Source organism: Oncorhynchus clarkii, chromosome 4 (assembly GCF_045791955.1).
Source record: "Oncorhynchus clarkii lewisi isolate Uvic-CL-2024 chromosome 4, UVic_Ocla_1.0, whole genome shotgun sequence".
NCBI classification, from domain to species: Eukaryota; Metazoa; Chordata; class Actinopteri; order Salmoniformes; family Salmonidae; genus Oncorhynchus; species Oncorhynchus clarkii.
This window is the reverse complement of record NC_092150.1, coordinates 41,721,134-41,740,218: the sequence shown is the minus strand read 5'-3', so window position 1 is coordinate 41,740,218 and position 19,085 is coordinate 41,721,134. Positions and strand designations below refer to the sequence as shown.

The following is a 19,085-nucleotide window of genomic DNA, read 5'->3' as shown; positions in this document are numbered from 1 at the left end:
AAATCTTGTGCAATACACCGACGCATGTCTTGTATTCAACATCCTAAATGGCCTGGACCCCCCTCCACTCAGAAAAAAACAGAAAACCCAAACATTGATTTATGTTTATATCCCTTGATATAAACAGCTTGATTTATATCCCTTGTAGATAATCTACAAACAGAACAGTGGCATTTATGCTTGTCAGCCCAATTTTTATACGCATAATTATGAGCCTTGCGGTGTAAAGATTGGAAACATGTAAATAAACAGAAGCGGTGTCCCAGATTTTCTTTGAGTATTTTACATGGTTGTTAAACATTGATATTATTAACTGGTGTTTTTGTTAACAGTGTGAGAACAGTAGCACACATTTCCTTTTGCATATTATTGCAGATATATTGGGCAGTTGGAAAAATCCACATCAGACTGTATAACTAATTTAATGATGAGGATTTGGAGTGAAAAGTGTTTGTTACCTCAGTATCCTCTCTTCCAGTGCCGTGTGGTCTGACTTTATTTGGTTCATATTCAGGGGGTTGTGTCATTCTACTTTTAGTGTTGGCCCTCCAGAATGACATCTTAGAACTAATTTAATAGGATGGACAAACTCAACGAGCTAGTTTTACATGGCTCAGTTGGTTGAGCATGATGCTTGCAACACCAAAGTTTGCGGGTTTGATTCTGGCTGCGCCCGATTTGGATAAAAGTGTCTGCTAAATCGCACATATATATATAAGTGAATGGAGTGAGTGGAAACACTAATATATATATATATATATTAGTGTTTCCATTCACTCAGGTGAACAGAAACGGAGAGTGAAGCTATAGCAAAGCAGAGTTACAGCCATAACTTTACTTCCTCTAAGGTCCCTTTCCCCTTCCCTCTACTTCTCCTTCCTCCCAAGCTCTTCTGTGGTTAGTTCTTGGTCTCTTGTTGCACATTCAGTTTGACAACAACATCTTAATTAAAGCACCATGGAAATGCGCAGCACGCAGCCCGGCTCTGCTTGGCGAGGGACGTCACCGCTGGAAAATTTTTATGAGCTGTGGCTGGTGTGACGTAGGAACCTTTCACTACCCGGATATTTATCTGCACGTCTTTAATCCAGTCTGATTGTAATAATGGATGGTTAGATACACCCCGATAATATAAACCAGTGGGGTACAATTTAGAAGTTGGTACGGGAGTCTGGAAAATGTCTGGATGTGCTTTTTTTCCCCTGATGTGCTAGAGCCACTAGACTATGAGCGGACGTTAGAAAGAGAAAGTAGTGAGAGTGAGAGAATAGAGATGATTTAATTTCACATCTCGTTTGTTAATAAATTAAATTCTTCTGAATGAGACCTAATTGGGTTGTAATCGGTTATGGGTGTACTGTTGTTCTCTCCAGCTCTGCCGTAGCCTATCCAGTATGCTGGAATACTTTGTGTTTTTTAAATGTTTTATTGAACCTTTATTTAACTAGGCAAGTGAATTAAGAACAAATTCTTATTTAAAATGACGGCGTAGGAACAGTGGGTTAACTGCCTTGTTCAGGGACAGAACGACAGATTTTTACCTTGTCAGCTTGGGGATTATACATAGCAACCTTTCGGGTTACTGGCTCAACGCTCTAACCACTAGGCTAGCTGCTACCTGCCGCCTACCTGGACTGGACTGGGGTTCTCTACCTATTCAGTGTTTCCCAACTCCAGTCCTCTAGTACCCACAACAGTAAACATTTTCACTGTAGCCCTGACAAACACACCTAAATCTACTTGTCAGCTAATCATCAAGCCCTCGATGAGTTGAATGAGGTAAGTTTGTCCAGGGGTAAAACACACATGTGTACTGTTGGCGGTACTCCAGGACTGGAGTTGGGGAAACACTGACCGATATGATGGAATACAGTGGTACCACTGGCGATGATCATTCTCTGACCTGTTTGTGTCTCAGCTACTCAGTCACTGGCCTGGCCTAGCCATTGCAGTCTTGTTTGGTTAAGGTTTGTGTCTGCTAAATGGCATATATATATATATATATATATATATACAGTACCAGTCAAAAGTTTGGACACACCTACTCATTCAAGGGTTTTTCTTTATCTTTACTATTTTCTACATTGTAGAAAAATAGGGAAGACATCAAAACTATGAAATAACACATATGGAATCATGTAGTAACCAAAAAAGTATTCAACAAATGAAAATATAATTTTGATTTTAAATTAATCAAAGTAGCCACACTTTACCTTTATGTCAGCTTTATACATTCTTGGCATTCTCTCAACGAGCTTCACGAGGAATGCTTTTCCAACGGTCTTGAAGGAGTTCCCACAATTGCTGAGCACTTGTTGGCTGCTTTTCCTTCACCCTGCGGTCTAACTCATCCCAAACCATCTCAATTGGGTTGAGGTCGGGTGATTGTGGAGGCCAGGTCATCTGATGCAGCACTCCATCACTCTTACTTCTTGGTCAAATAGCCCTTACACAGCCTGGAGGTGTGTTTTGGGTCATTGTCCTGTTTAAAAACCAGATGGGATGGCACATCACTGCAGAATGCTGTGGTAGCCATGCTGGTTAAGTGTGCCTTGAATTCTAAGTAAATCACTGATAGTGTCACCAGAAAAGCAACCCCACATCATCACACCTCCTCCTCCTCCATGCTTCACAGTGGGAACTACACATGCAGAGATCATCTGTTCACTTACTCTGAGTCTCACACAGACACGGCGGTTGAACCAAAATTCTCAAATTTGGACTCATCAGACCAAAGGACAGATTTCCCCCGGTCTAATGTCCATTGCTTGTGTTTCTTGGCCCAAGCAAGTCTATTCTTCTTATTGGTGTCATTTAGTAGTGGTTTCTTTTCAGCAATTCGACCATGAAGCGGTGATTCACGCAGTCTCCACTGAACAGTTGATGTTGAGATGTGTCTGTTACTTGAACTCTGTAAAGCATTTATTTGATCTGCATTTCACTGCCGATTTCTGAGGCAGTGAACTGCAGCAGAGGTAACTCTGGGTTTTCCTTTCCTGTGGCGGTCCGCATAAGTGCTAGTTTCATCATAGCGCTTGATGTTTTTTTTCTGACTGCACCTGAAGAAACTTTAGAAATTTGTCGTATTGTCTTAAAGTAATGACAGACTGTCATTTCACTTTGCTTGTCACAACACAACTGATTGGCTCAAACTCATTAAGAAGGAAGAAATTCCACAAATGAACTTTTAACAAGGCACACCTGTTAATTGAAATGTATTCCAGGTGACTACCTCATGAGGCTGGTTGAAAGAATGCCAAGAGTGTGCAAAGCTGTCATCAAGGCAAATATAAAATGTATTTAGATTTGTTTAACACTTTATTTGGTTACTACATGATTCCATATGTAGTATTTCATAGTTTTGATGTCTTCACTATTATTCTACAATGTAGAAAATAGTAAAAATAAAGAAAACCCTTGAATGGGTAGGTGTGTCCAAACTCTTGACTGGTACTGTATATATCAGTGTTTCCACTCACTCAGGTGAACAGAGCAGGAGAGTGGAGCTATAGCACCTCCTTATGGTCATAAAGCATGTAGTCACTCCGTAGTTGTCAAGTGTTGATATTCATATCTCAAATGCTTCATTGGAGATATACATGCACGTACAGAGTTGTTTCAGTATTTATGGTTCCAGTTCAACTTGTTTAGGTGCTTTGCCTTTTCTGCCTGTATGTCTACTGGTATGAGGTGGAGTGTTGGGAGTTCTTGGAAGCAGCTGTTGTGCCTAGCTCAGCGAGGGTTAGGGCACTAACCATCAACTTGTCTCCTAGATCAACACAGTATGTGATCTCAAACTAGTTAGCAACCTATTTCTTTCCATTACAGTTCCAGATCAAATTGAAGGCTACTGCCCAAGTGTAGTCGCATACAGTTTGTTTTCCCTATCAGCTACAGTAGCAGCACACCACTTGTGTCTGTGGTCTGTCTGCGCCACTCTCCAGCCCATGTCAGATCCTGGGATAACTTCACAGTGTTAAAAAAATAAACTCTGACACAACTCTTTATCAACACCCCCCCTCCCCCCACTGCCCATGCCACCCCCCACAGCCCCTCCTCAATGTTGAAAAACGAGGAGGCAGCTCTCCACTCCGGTTGTGATTGTCATTCACTTCATTCTTGATTGTGTGTTGGACATCAGTGTTGTTGTTCTACAATTAGACAGCAACTACTATTCTACTGATAGATTTTGAATTATTGTTGTTTATGTTAAAACGTTTTTATTCAGTGCTGCTTTAGGATTCAGGACTGAATGGGGTCTATGTTGCCGCCTGTGAAAAACATGGCACCATGTCTAACAGTTTCCGCGGTTACCACACTATTTCTCAGCACCTGAAAGACCTGAAGAAGGAGAACTTCAGCCTGAAGCTGCGGATCTACTTCCTTGAGGAGAGGATCCATCAGAAATACGAGGACAGCAGTAACGATGTCCACAAAAGGGTGAGTCTCACTGGGGCACTGAGGGACAGGGGAGAGGGGGTAGGAGCAGGGATGTTGTTCACAAGAGGGTGAGTCTCACTGGGGCACTAAGGGACAGAGGAGAGGGGGTAGGAGCAGTGGTGATTTCCACAAGAGGGTGAGTCTCACGGGGGCACTGAGAGACAGGGGAGAGGGGGTTGGAGCAGGGATGATGTCCACAAGAGGGTCCTACTGCGACACGGAGGGGTGGAGGAGAGGGGTGCAGGAGGGGACAGGGGAAAGGAATTGGGAAGGAGGCCATTTGTTGCAATTTTACAATTTCACTGGCTGTGTCGCAGCAGTTTCATGTGCTGCTTCTGTTGTGTGTGTGTGTGTGTGTGTGTGTGTGACAGAGAAAGAGGGTGAGAGAGTTTTGGTCTTTGCTGCATGCTCTAGGTTCATCATACAGTTGAAGTCAGAAGTTTACATACACTTAGGTTGGAGTCATTAAAACTCGTTTTTCAACCACTCCACAAATTTCTTGTTAACAAACTGTAGTTTTGGCAAGTCGGTTAGGACATCTACTTTGTGCATGTCACAAGTAATTTTTCCAACAATTGTATCACAATTCCAATGGGTCAGAAGTTTGCAGACACACTAAGTTGACTGTGCCTTTAAACAGCTTGGAAAATTCCAGAAAATGATGTCATGGCTTTAGAAGCTTCTGATAGGGTAATTTACATAATTTGAGTCAATTGGAGGTGTACCTGTGTATGTATTTCAAGGTCTACCTTCAAACTCAGTGCCTGTGCTTGACATCATGGGAAAATCTAAAGAAATTAGCCAAGACCTCAGAAAATAAATTGTAGACCTTCACAAGTCTGGTTTATCCTTGGGAGCAATTTCCAAACGGCCGAAGGTACCATGTTCATCTGTACAAATAACAGTACGCAAGTATAAACACCATAGGACCACGCAGCCGTCATACTGCTCAGGAAGGAGATGCGTTCTGTCTCTTAGAGATTAACGTACTTTAGTGCGAAAGTGCAAATAAATCCCAGAACAACAGCAAATGACCTTGTGAAGATGCTGGAGGAAACAGGTACAAAATGATCTATATCCATAGTAAAACAAGTCCTATATCGAAATAACCTGAAAAGTCGCTCAGCAAGGATGAAGCCACTGCTCCATAACCACCATAAAAAAGCCAGACTACGGTTTGCAACTGCACATGGGGACAAAGATTGTACTTTTTGGAGAAATGTCCTCTGGTCTGATGAAATAAAAATAGAACTGTTTGGCCATAATGACCATCGTTATGTTTGGAGGAAAAAGGGGGAGGCGTGTAAGCCGAAAAACACCATCCCAACCGTGAAGCATGGGGGTGGCAGCATCATGTTGTGGTGGTGCTTTACTGCAGGAGGGACTGGTGCTCTTCACAAAATAGATGGCATCATGAGGGTGGAAATTTATGTGGATATATTGAAGCAACATCTCAAGACATCAGTCAGGAAGATATAGCTTGGTCGCAAATGGCTCTTCCAAATGGCCAATGACCCCAAGCATACTTCCAAAGTTGTGGCAAAATGATTTAAGGACAACAAAGTCAAGGTATTGGAGTGGCCATCACAAAGCCCTGACCTCAATCCTATAGAAAATTTGTGGGCAGAACTGAAAAAGCGTGTGCGAGCAAGGAGGCCAACAAATCTGACTCAGTTACACCAGCTCTGTCAGGAGGAATGGGCCAAAATTCACCCAACTTATTGTGGGAAGCTTGTGGAATGCTACCCAAAACGATTGACCCAATTTAAAGGCAATGCTACAAAATACTATGTACTATGTAAACTTCCGACCCACTGGGAATGTGATGAAAGAAATAAAGCTGAAATGAATCATTCTCTCTGCTATTATTCTGACATTTCACATTCTTAAAATAAAGTGGTGATCCTAACTGACTTAAGACAGGGAATTTTTGCTAGGATTAAACGTCAGGAATTGTGAAAAAGTTTCATTAAATGTATTTGGCTAAGGTGTATATAAATTTCCAACTACAACTGTACTAGAAAATGCATAGGCTTTTTAACTCTAGATGATGGGATCATGCTAGTCACGTCGTTGAATGAATGAATACTGTAATCATGATTAACAGTAAAATCCCAGGCCCAAGTATCTCCTATGGTAGTTTGCAGTACACACTGTAGTTCGTAGCTCTCTTCCTGTTGATTGTTTATGCTGCAGGTCCCAGCATATGATGATAACTACATCTGACAGCAGGTCTCAGACCTGTCTCTGAATGTTAACAGAACCTCTCAATCACACAGCCCTGTCTGTATGTATATATAACCATAAAACGCTGCTTTTCATTGCTGACCAGCAGATGTCACTAAATGTGCATTGAGTTAAAAGCTCTGAGTAAATAACCGTTTTTTTGGCACAATTTGGTGAAAGCCCCAAAGGCTTTAGAAAACCTCGGTTTCCCATCACTACCTAACGCGCTAGTCAGTCTTCTTCTTCTTCTATGGTATCATGCCGGTCCGCAAACAAACGTTAGAGGAAGGGGTAAAATAAAATGTTATCCACAAAAATGAATTGTCAACTAAAATCTTCCCACTCCTTCAGTCATTCTATAATTCCAACTTCCCTAATCAGGCTCTGGAGCCTGAGAGCCTGGGACCGCTTGAGACAGTACTCCAATGAGCTCTTCAGATGTGAAATCTTTTAATCCCAGATATCAGTTAGCTGCAGAAACAATTATGTAAATTATTCTTCGTTTCAACTTGAGCAGTACCATGTACCACCATTGCTATAAAAGAGTCAAAAACCACCTTCTTTACATCAAGCATTTCTGGATCCTGTTAGCAGTACTCATGCTGAGTACTCATGTGTAGGCTCACAGGCATTCACTACCATTGGACATTCAGAGATACTCAATCTTTCTACCCTTTTGACAGCTTCCACATAGGAGACTCTCTGAACTGCTCCGATTTTGGCAATCTCAGTCTCTTTCACCCTAATCGGGCATTCCAAGGACTTCACTTCATGGTCTCCACTACAGTTACAGCACTTTGCTCCTTCGCCATTTTCTTCTGCTACACATTCACCTTCATAGTGGTTTGCCCCCCCCCCCCACATATCCCACACCTTGGCTTCTCACTTCAACAGACAATACATTGTAAAGGCCTGTATATAGACACTTTGATAGGGCAGTGTACGCACCCCAGCTGCACACTGATAGGGAGAGACTCCACATAAAAAAAACACAAGAACAGACAAACTCTTCTCCTTCATGCCTTTTATCACATGAGCATCGATCACTCCAGCCGTGTTTTTTTAACAGAGCAATGGCGACGACTTTCGAAACTCCTTAAATGACAACCTTGACAGGGAGATCAGGGACGGACAACTGGTGCCCCCTCCCCCCCTTTTTGTAGGCCCGCGGATCAATTTCCCCACTATGAACTCTTACTGTTGAGAGATAGAGTAGAGGAATACACAAGGTGCAATTTCGAAATGTGGTTGTGCATCAGCAGTTTTTTATCTTGTTATGTCAGTCACTGACAGTAAATCAATTAGCCCATGTCAGCTAACATTTCTTTGATTGTTAAGTTAGTCTAGCCAGCTATCTAAATTTGTAGTAATCACGGTTGAATTGGTCACTCTCACTCAGATATCATATTAAAAACTGCAAACATTTCTCTCCACCCTATGGAATAATGTATAGAATTACATTAGATTAGCTGTAAGCACTAATCGCTCAGCACTACCAATTTCACTTTACCTAAAGATTTCTTAAATTATTTTGGATGGATTCACCAAGGCATATATCTGTTTTCTATAAATCGTACTCCTACCAGATACGATAGTCCATTTGTCCTTGTTTCCACCGCCATCAGATTTTTGTTCACCATCCGCTTCTGCCATTCGCTCGCGTCCATCCACTTCCCATAGTCCTCCATTCCGGAAACCGTCATGACTCCAGAAGTCTGTCTTCTTCTTTTTTGAGATTGGGTTGGTGGATCAACTTTTAAGGTGTGTACACTTCCACCTGCTGTACTAAATTGTGAGGCCAGTCACGGCCTACCTACATGTTCCTCCTAAGAAAGTGAAATAGAGCCCTAGACACTACTTCCCTTCCCTTTCCTCCCCACGACACCACCCCAACCCTGTCCAGCCTCTCTAACCCTTTCACACAATCTCCCCATCTACGTCATACAGTTCACAAAATATCAACACGTGATCCAACGTTTCCTCCACTAAACACTCATCACACAGACCTGTTTCATGTCTCCCTATCATCCACAATGTGGCATTCAAACCTGTGTGCCCAAACCATAGTCTACTCCACCCAATTTCCTTTCTCCTACATCATTGAGACTTCCAACCCTTTTTCCTTTTAACTGACCGGTGCATGCGATTAAAATTGCATCCCACTCCCTTTGCCAAAGATCGAGCCCTTTTGCCCGGATCAAGGACTTGACTTCCTTGTGGCCCAGCGGGACCTGAATATCTACCAGCTCTCTCCTCACTGTACTCTTAGCCACCACATCAGCCTTCTCATTACCTTCCACACCCACACGGGTGGGAACCCAGCTAAAGCTTTCCACCACTCTCATCCTCTCCAATTCCATTAGTGTCAAGAGTGTGCAAAGCTGTCATCAAGGCAAAGGGTGGCTATTTGAAGAATCTCAAATATAAAATATACAAATGTTTGGTTACTACGTGATTCCATATGTGTTCTTTCATTGTTTTGATATCTTCACTATTATTTTACAATGTAGAAAATAGTAAAAAATAAAGATAAACCCTTGAATGAGTAGATGCTCTAAAACTTTTGACTGGTAGTGTACATGTACATATTACCTCAATTACCTCGACTAACTGGTGCCCCCGCACATTGACTCTGTACCGGTACCCCCTGTATATAGCCTCGCTACTGTTATTTTATTGTTGCTCCTTAATTATTTGTTATTTTTATTAAAACAGTTTTTTACTTCAGTTTATTCTAGTAAACCATTTAAACCAACTGGACCCAACTTGTCCCATAACATATTTCTGTCAATGTGCTCAAAGGATTTAGAGAAATCTATGAAAGAACAGATGGTGGATTTTATTTCTTCCCTCCCTTGAATCTATGTTTGTGGTTTAAGGTGAGGATGTGGTCCGGGCAGCTTTTGTTTTGTTCTGAACTCATTTAGCTCATCTGCTCTGATATTGTTGGTTTTAGCTCAGTAAGAAATGCAGTTCAACAGAACACAACAAAATAGTTTATACACAGCAGTTCATGGGGACCCTTTTGTCTCCTGACTTGGGCGTAGGGTTGGTTGATGACGCCGTATTTCCACATGTCCAGAACAAAGCAATAACCAAAGAGCTTGTACAGTTCTGGCCTTACAATTTTTCATAACTTCAACAGGTAACCCATCATAGCCGTATGCTTTACCATTCTTAGTCGTATGCTTTACCATTCTTAGTCGTATGCTTTACCATTCTTAGTCGTATGCTTTACCATTCTTAGTCGTATGCTTTACCATTCTTAGTCGTATGCTTTACCATTCTTAGTCTTATGCTTTACCATTCTTAGTCGTATGCTTTACCATTCTTAGCAGACTCACTAATTGGCTCATTTAAAGGAGAGACAATGTGCCTTGAGCCACTAACACTGTCCTGGGGCTTTGTTGTACTGTGATGGGCTGTTTGGAACAGACTGGCAAAGTCATTTCTCCGTATGTCTAGTACAGTGTGCTTATGATTGCAAGTTTCCTTTGAGCTCTAGGACTTCCCAGGGGATTAACTGTCGGCGTTCACTAGACACACCAAGTTTGTTAACATGTTGCCAAAAAGCCTTTGGGTCAGATGTCTCTAGTTCTTGAATGTTCTCCTGTTGATGCCGCCATTGGTGTCATTTCCACAGTAAGGTGAGCTCATTTGACCACCAGGCTTTTTATTTTATTTTTACCTTCCTTCTCTTATTAGACCTGCCAGGCTTCAACTCAATGTCCCTGTGGGGGATCTGGTCCCCCATCTTCTGCTTTACTGTATCACAGAATGGAGTATAGACAGAGTCCACAGTCTGCTGATTAGCAACTGTGGCCTCCAGCTGGGCAACACAGTCATTCAATGCTGCTTCACATACATTACTTGTCATAAAATGCTCTGGAATACTGGACAGGTTGAATTTGGTGATGGTAGAACCTTCCATGTCTCATTGGACAGTGGGATGGGGGGGTGAATGCTGGAACTGGGAGAGCCATTGAGCATGTGGGACACGAATGGTCCGGATCACTCTTCATGGATCAATGGCAGACACACAGGCTAAATTCTCATGGGGGACCAGTATATAATCCACAACAGATAGCCCAGCCCCTTTGATGATACACATGTTAAGTCATTGTTGCGGTAATTCCTTCCTTTTAAAATGCAACAGTTTGCACTAATCAGTAATTATCAATGAGAGTTGTGTGAGTAATCCACTAGCTGTTAGTTTAACCCATAGGATGCCATCCACTGAGTCATCAATAATCTCACACTGATAATCCAAACGCAGTTCGTCTCTGATGAAAAGGCATACGTCCCCTGAACCAGTATCCCTGAGATTTGAAGGTTGTGAGGTCGATCCCTATCCGAGTCATGCCAAAGACTTTAGAAATGGGACCCTGCATGACACTCAGCATTAAAGGTGCAATATGTCACTTTTTGGGCGACCTGACCAAATTCACATAGAAATGTGAGTTAAAGATCTGTCATTCTCATTGAAAGCAAGTCTAAGAAGCTGTAGATCTGTTCTATGTGCGCAATTTAAGGCAGCTTTAAGGAGATAGATTGGGGGTAAGGCCCTGCGATAGACTAGCGTCCTGTCCAGGAGGTGTACTTATATATCAAGCTGCCTCACGCTATAGAAACAGAAGATAGGCACCTTGCCTTTTGAGATGTTCCGGCTCATGCAAGGCTACTTACTATCTATCCCCATCCTCAACGACCTAGCAAGCCACGAGCCTACTACGTGCTCGCCAATTATTTACTATATAGACACTAGATGACTGACAGGGAGAGCTGTCAGTCATTTTGAGAATCCAATCAGTAATTCACAATAGCTGGACTCTCTAGAGGCTAGAATGTCACCGTTCATTTGTCGGCTTTCAAGCTGGGCTCACTCGCTCAGAGGAAGAGGTAATCGATTATTTGTCTGGATAGGCCAGCAAATGTGACACGTCACTCCCTATGCAAATGCGGGGTCTGAAACCTTACACTTCTAGTCAGCTCCAGTTAGAGAGTTGAAAGGAGAGCAGACAGATAGGGCTTTCTGGTATTATAAGGCATGGGACCCTACGGCGTTCACAGAGCGCTTTGTACACCAAACTCCCAGGGCCTTCACCTCCTCCCTGTAGGCTGTCTCGTCATTGTTGGTAATCAGGCCTACTACTGCTGTGTCATCTGCAAACTTGATGATTGAGTTGGAGGCGTGCGTGGCCACACAGTCATGGGTGAGCAGGGAGTACAGGAGGGTGCTAAGCACGCACCCTTGTAAGGCCCTTGTGCTGAGGATCAGAGAAGTGGAGGTGTTGTTTCCTACCTTCATCACCTGGGGGCGGCCTGTCAGGAAGTCCAGGACCCAGTTGCACAGGGCGGGGTTCAGATCCAGGGTTGCGAGCTTAATGATGAGCTTGGAGGGCACTATGATGAACAGCATTCTTACATAGGTATTCCTCTTGTCCAGATAGGATAGGGCAGTGTGCAGTGTGATGGCGATTGCTGAAGGGGGTGGATTGAGGGTTGGGTAGAACTAGTGCTCATATCCCTCTCTTCTATTTAGAAACCTGCTTCACTCTCAAATCCCACATATATGGGTCGGCACGTGTACTTGGGGAGACACTCATTTTGCACACTGTATTATGAAGCTTATCTGAGTCAATTCATGCCTCATACACATAATTTAAAGTTACATTATTATTACTATTATATTGAAATTGAACATGCATCTAATGAACATGCACAGCAAAAACGTTTCTATGTTACATATTATTGATCTGTGGTGTGACGTTACCTTTTGTTTTTATGCAGAACATTGAATTGAAGGTAGAGGTGGAGAGCTTGAAGCAGGAGCTCCAGGAGAAACAGGAGATTCTGGACAAGGCCCCGTGAGTATACTTCCATGGCTTGTATTGTCAGTGTCCTTGCACAGACAAATACCACAATACAGCCTACTCACTTCACAGTTTATCTCTATATTCAGACTAAGTTCTCATACCACCTTTACAGACCTTCTGTACTGTATACCAGGGGTCGGCAACAGCTCACAAGTGATAAAAAAAAAGAAAGAAGAAGAAGTTTGTGGTAAAAAAAGACTGTAAAATCATTAGGAATTCAGCTAAAAATGTAATTTAGGAAATCTGTTTCCAGGTATTCTCACGAATAAAAAAGAAATGTGATTGTGTCTCAATGTAATCAAGTTACAGATGTAGGATGTTAATTTGATCACTATTTTGTTGCTGAGTATGAAATGCAAACTTGTAGTGTATTGAAGGTTTAAAATGCTTCTAATTTTCACTTGATTTGCCCTAATGAAAAATGTATCAACCTATAATGTATCAACATATTCAAAAAAAATCAATTAATTATAATGCACATAATATTTAACAGTGCATTCAGAAAGTATTCAGACCCCTTGGCTTTTTTCACATTTTGTTACGTTATAGCATTATTCTAAAATGGATTTAATAAAGAAATGTCCTCATCAATCTACAGTCGTGGCAGTTTTGAGAATGACACAAATATAAATGTTCACAAAGTCTGCTGCCTCAGTTTGTATGATGGTAATTTGCATATATTCCAGAATGTTATGAAGAGTGATCAGATGAATTGCAATTAATTGCAAAGTCCCTCTTTGCCATGCAAATGAACTGAATCCCCCCAAAAACATTTCCACTGCATTTCAGCCCTGCCACAAAAGGACCAGCCGACATCATGTCAGGGATTCTCTCGTTAACACAGGTGTGAGTGTTGATGAGGACAAGGCTGGAGATCACTCTGTCATGCTGATTGAGTTCGAATAACTGACTGGAAGCTTCAAAAGGAGGGTGGTGCTTGGAATCATTGTTCTTCCTCTGTCATCCATGGTTAGCTGCAAGGAAACACGTGCCGCAATCATTGCTTTGCACAAAAAGGGCTTCACAGGCAAGGATATTGCTGCCAGCAAGATTGCACCTAAATCAACCATTTATCGGATCGTCAAGAACTTCAAGGAGAGCAGTTCAATTGTTGTGAAGGAGGCTTCAGGGCGCCCAAGAAAGTCCAGCAAGCGCCAGGACCGTCTCCTAAAGTTGATTCAGCTGCGGGATCAGTGCACCACCAGTACAGAGCTTGCTCAGGAATGGCAGCAGGCAGGTGTGAGTGCATCTGCACGCACAGTGAGGCGAAGACTTTTGGAGGATGGCCTGGTGTCAAGAAGGGCAGCAAAGAAGCCACTTCTCTCCAGGAAAAACATCAGGGACAGACTGATATTCTGCAAAAGGTACAGGGATTGGACTGCTGAGGACTGGGGTAAAGTCATTTTCTCTGATGAATCCCCTTTCCGATTGTTTGGGGCATCCGGAAAAAGCTTGTCTGGAAAAGACAAGGTCAGCGCTACCTTCAGTCCTGTGTCATGCCAACAGTAAAGCATCCTGAGACCATTCACGTGTGGGGTTGCTTCTCAGCCAAGGGAGTGGGCTTACTCACAATTTTGCCGAAGAACACAGACATGAATAAAGAATGGTACCAACACATCCTCCGAGAGCAACTTCTCCCAACCATCCAGGAACAGTTTGGTGACGAACAATGCCTTTTCCAGCATGATGGAGAACCTTTCCTTAAGGCATGGCCAGGAACCTCCCAAGACCTTAATCCCATTGAGAATTTGTGGTCAATCCTCAAGAGGCGGGTGGACAAACAAAAACCCACAAATTCTGACAAACTCCAAGCATTGATTATGCAAGAATGGGCTGCCATCAGTCAGGATGTGGCCCAGAAGTTAATTGACAGCATGCCAGGGCTGCAGGGCTGCAGCCAACGGGTTTCTCCACGCATCGTGCTGACAGAAACAAACATCTTTCTGGTAAGAAGAGGGGCGGGGGCGTATGCCTCATGGCTAACGTGACATGGTGTGATGAAAGAAACATACAGGAACTCAAATCCTTCTGTTCACCTGATTTAGAATTCCTCACAATCAAATGTAGACCGCATTATCTACCAAGAGAATTCTCTTCGATTATAATCACAGCCGTATATATCCCCCCCCAAACACATCGATGGCTCTGAACGAACTTTATTTAACTCTCTGCAAACTGGAAACGATTTATCCGGAGGCTGCATTCATTGTAGCTGGGGATTTTAACAAGGCTAATCTGAAAACAAGACTCCCTAAATTTTATCAGCATATCGATTGCGCAATCAGGGGTGGAAAGACCTTGGATCATTGTTACTCTAACTTCCGCAACGCATATAAGGCCCTGCCCCGCCCCCCTTTCGGAAAAGCTGACCACGACTCCATTTTGTTGATCCCTGCCTACAGACAGAAACTAAAACAAGAGGCTCCCACGCTGAGGTCTGTCCAACGCTGGTCCGACCAAGCTGACTCCACACTCCAAGACTGCTTCCATCACGTGGACTGGGAGATGTTTCGTAAGGCGTCAGATAACAACATTGACGAATACGCTGATTCGGTGTGCGAGTTCATTAGAACGTGCGTTGAAGATGTCGTTCCCATAGCAACGATTAAAACATTCCCTAACCAGAAACCGTGGATTGATGGCAGCATTCGTGTGTAACTGAAAGCGCGAACCACTGCTTTTAATCAGGGCAAGGTGTCTGGTAACATGACCGAATAAAAACAGTGCAGCTATTCCCTCCGCAAGGCTATCAAACAAGCTAAGCGCCAGTACAGAGACAAAGTAGAATCTCAATTCAACGGCTCAGACACAAGAGGCATGTGGCAGGGTCTACAGTCAATCACGGACTACAGGAAGAAATCCAGCCCAGTCACGGACCAGGATGTCTTGCTCCCAGGCAGACTAAATAACTTTTTTGCCCGCTTTGAGGACAATACAGTGCCACTGACACGGCCTGCAACGAAAACATGCGGTCTCTCCTTCACTGCAGCCGAGGTGAGTAAGACACTTAAACGTGTTAACCCTCGCAAGGCTGCAGGCCCAGACGGCATCCCCAGCCGCGCCCTCAGAGCATGCGCAGACCAGCTGGCCGGTGTGTTTACGGACATATTCAATCAATCCCTATACCAGTCTGCTGTTCCCACATGCTTCAAGAGGGCCACCATTGTTCCTGTTCCCAAGAAAGCTAAGGTAACTGAGCTAAACGACTACCGCCCCGTAGCACTCACATCCGTCATCATGAAGTGCTTTGAGAGACTAGTCAAGGACCATATCACCTCCACCCTACCTGACACCCTAGACCCACTCCAATTTGCTTACCGCCCAAATATGTCCACAGACGATGCAATCTCAACCACACTGCACACTGCCCTAACCCATCTGGACAAGAGGAATACCTATGTGAGAATGCTGTTCATTGACTACAGCTCGGCATTCAACACCATAGTACCCTCCAAGCTCGTCATCAAGCTCGAGACCCTGGGTTTCGACCCCGCCCTGTGCAACTGGGTACTGGACTTCCTGACGGGCCGCCCCCAGGTGGTGAGGGTAGGCAACAACATCTCCTCCCCGCTGATCCTCAACACTGGGGCCCCACAAGGGTGCGTTCTGAGCCCTCTCCTGTACTCCCTGTTCACCCACGACTGCGTGGCCACGCACGCCTCCAACTCAATCATCAAGTTTGCGGACGACACAACAGTGGTAGGCTTGATTACCAACAACGACGAGACGGCCTACAGGGAGGAGGTGAGGGCCCTCGGAGTGTGGTGTCAGGAAAATAACCTCACACTCAACGTCAACAAAACTAAGGAGATGATTGTGGACTTCAGGAAACAGCAGAGGGAACACCCCCCTATCCACATCGATGGAACAGTAGTGGAGAGGGTAGCAAGTTTTAAGTTCCTCGGCATACACATCACAGACAAACTGAATTGGTCCACTCACACAGACAGCATCGTGAAGAAGGCGCAGCAGCGCCTCTTCAACCTCAGGAGGCTGAAGAAATTTGGCTTGTCACCAAAAGCACTCACAAACTTCTACAGATGCACAATCGAGAGCATCCTGGCGGGCTGTATCACCGCCTGGTACGGCAACTGCACCGCCCTCAACCGTAAGGCTCTCCAGAGGGTAGTGAGGTCTGCACAACGCATCACCGGGGGCAAACTACCTGCCCTCCAGGACACCTACACCACCCGATGTCACAGGAAGGCCATAAAGATCATCAAGGACATCAACCACCCGAGCCACTGCCTGTTCACCCCGCTATCATCCAGAAGGCGAGGTCAGTACAGGTGCATCAAAGCTGGGACTAACCACTCTGTTGGCTGCTGCCAACACACTGACACTGACTCAACTCCAGCCACTTTAATAATGGGAATTGATGGGAAATGATGTAAATATATCACTAGCCACTTTAAACAATGCTACCTTATATAATATTACTTACCCTACATTATTCATCTCATATGCATACGTATATACTGTACTCTATATCATCGACTGTATCCTTATGTAATACATGTATCACTAGCCACTTTAAACTATGCCACTTTGTTTACATACTCATCTCATTTGTACATACTGTACTCGATACCATCTACTGTATCTTGCCTATGCTGCTCTGTACCATCACTCATTCATATATCCTTATGTACATATTCTTTATCCCCTTACACTGTGTACAAGACAGTAGTTTTGGAATTGTTAGTTAGATTACTTGTTATTACTGCATTGTCGGAACTAGAAGCACAAGCATTTCGCTACACTCGCATTAACATCTGCTAACCATGTGTATGTGACAAATAAAATTTGATTTGATTTGATTTGATTTGATTGAAAAAGAAGGGTCAACACTGAAAATGACTCAATAAAAGCCATTGACACTTATGAAATGATTGTAATTATACTTCAGTATTCCAAAGTAACATCTGACAACAATATCTAAAGACACTGAAGCAGCAAACTTTGTGGAAATTAATATTTGTGTCATTTTCAAAACGTTTGGCCACGACTGTACACACAATGCCCCTTACTGACACATAAAAATATATATATTTTTAACCTTATTTAAATACAGTACCAGTAAAGAGTGTGCTGTCATCAAGGCAAAGGGTGGCTAATTTGAAGAATATAAAATATATTTTGTTAATTGAAATTGCATTCCAGGTGACCTCATGAAGCTGGTTGAAAGAATGCCAAGAGTGTGCAAAGCTGTCATCAAGGCAAATATAAACTGTATTTTGATTAACAATTTTTTGGTTATTACATGATTCCGTATATGTTCTTTCATAGTTTTGATGTATTCACTATTATTCTACAATGTAGTAAAAATAAAGAAAAACCCTTGAATGAGTAGGTGTGTCTAAACTTTTGACTGGTACTGTAAGTATTCAGACCCTTTGCTTTGAGACTCGAAATTGAGCTCTCTGGTCTTATCAAACCAAGATTGAACTCTTTGGCCTGAATACCAAGCCTCATATCTGGTGAATACCTGTCACCATCCCTAAGATGAAGCATGGTGGTGGCAGCATCATGCTGTGGAGATGTTTTTCAGCGACAGGGACTGGGAGACTAGTTAGGATCGAGGGAAAGATGAAGGGAGCAAAGTACAGAGAGATCCTTGATGAAAACCTGCTCCAGAGCTCTCAGGACCTCAGTCTGGGGTGAAGGCTCACCTTCCCACAGGACAACGACCCTAAGCACACAGCCAAGACAATGCAGGACTGGCTTCGTCACAAGTCTCTGAATGTCCTTGAGTGGCCCAGCCAGAGCCCCGACTTGAACCCGATTGAACATCTCTGGAGAGACCTGAAGCTGTGCAGAGACGCTCCCTATCCAACCTGAGAGGATCTGCAGAGAAGAATGGGAGAAACTCCCCAAATACAGGTTTGCCAAGCTTGTAGCGTCATACCCAAGACTCTAAGCTCTAATCACTGCCATAGGTGCTTCAACAAAGTTCTGAGTAAAGGGTCTGAATACTTTTGTAAATGTGATATTTCAGTTTTTGATTTTTAATACATTTGCAAGCATTTCTAAAAACCTGTTTTTGCTTTGTTATTGTAGCTTATTGTGTGTTGAAAGATGAGAAACATTTTTGAAAAAGGCTGTAACGTAACAAAATGTGGAAAAAACGAGGGGTCTGAATACTTCCCGAATGCACTGTACATTTTCCTGTTGCTGCAGGACTATTTTCCTGCTGTAACAAACTGGCTTAAATTGAGGTTCAGTTGTGGTCAATTTGCAGTGTAGAAATTATTCTAATTATGTTGGGCCCCGACCATCCGCTCCGACAAAAATCTGCCCTAGTTGCCTACCCCTGCTGTATACCCTCTCCAATCAACCCCTCTCCGAACATCACACTCTCACCTTAAAGTAGAACTTTCCCACTTTCATCACCTTTCTAAACTTACTCATTGTAAAACAGTCATTCCTTCATTAGTACGGCTTAATGGATGTATTATTTTACTTGTACTAAACCCCATGGCGCCCCCTACTAGCACTGACCTTGCTGACAACCACATATCAGTCGTAGTAAGTACATTTCCC

The 19,085-nt window shown here is 43.3% G+C and overlaps 1 protein-coding gene across 9 annotated transcripts in view; it reads left to right on the top strand.

The window, feature by feature from the left end:
• Positions 1–19,085, top strand: part of LOC139406820 (myomegalin-like) — a 115,541-nt gene that overhangs the window by 35,656 nt on the left and 60,800 nt on the right. For all 9 annotated transcript variants that reach the window (XM_071149882.1, XM_071149883.1, XM_071149881.1 and 6 more), the window contains exons 4-5: positions 4,330–4,440; positions 12,457–12,533. In XM_071149882.1, coding sequence (XP_071005983.1) covers positions 4,330–4,440; positions 12,457–12,533 — 188 coding nt within the window. The remainder of the gene's footprint in view (positions 1–4,329; positions 4,441–12,456; positions 12,534–19,085) is intronic.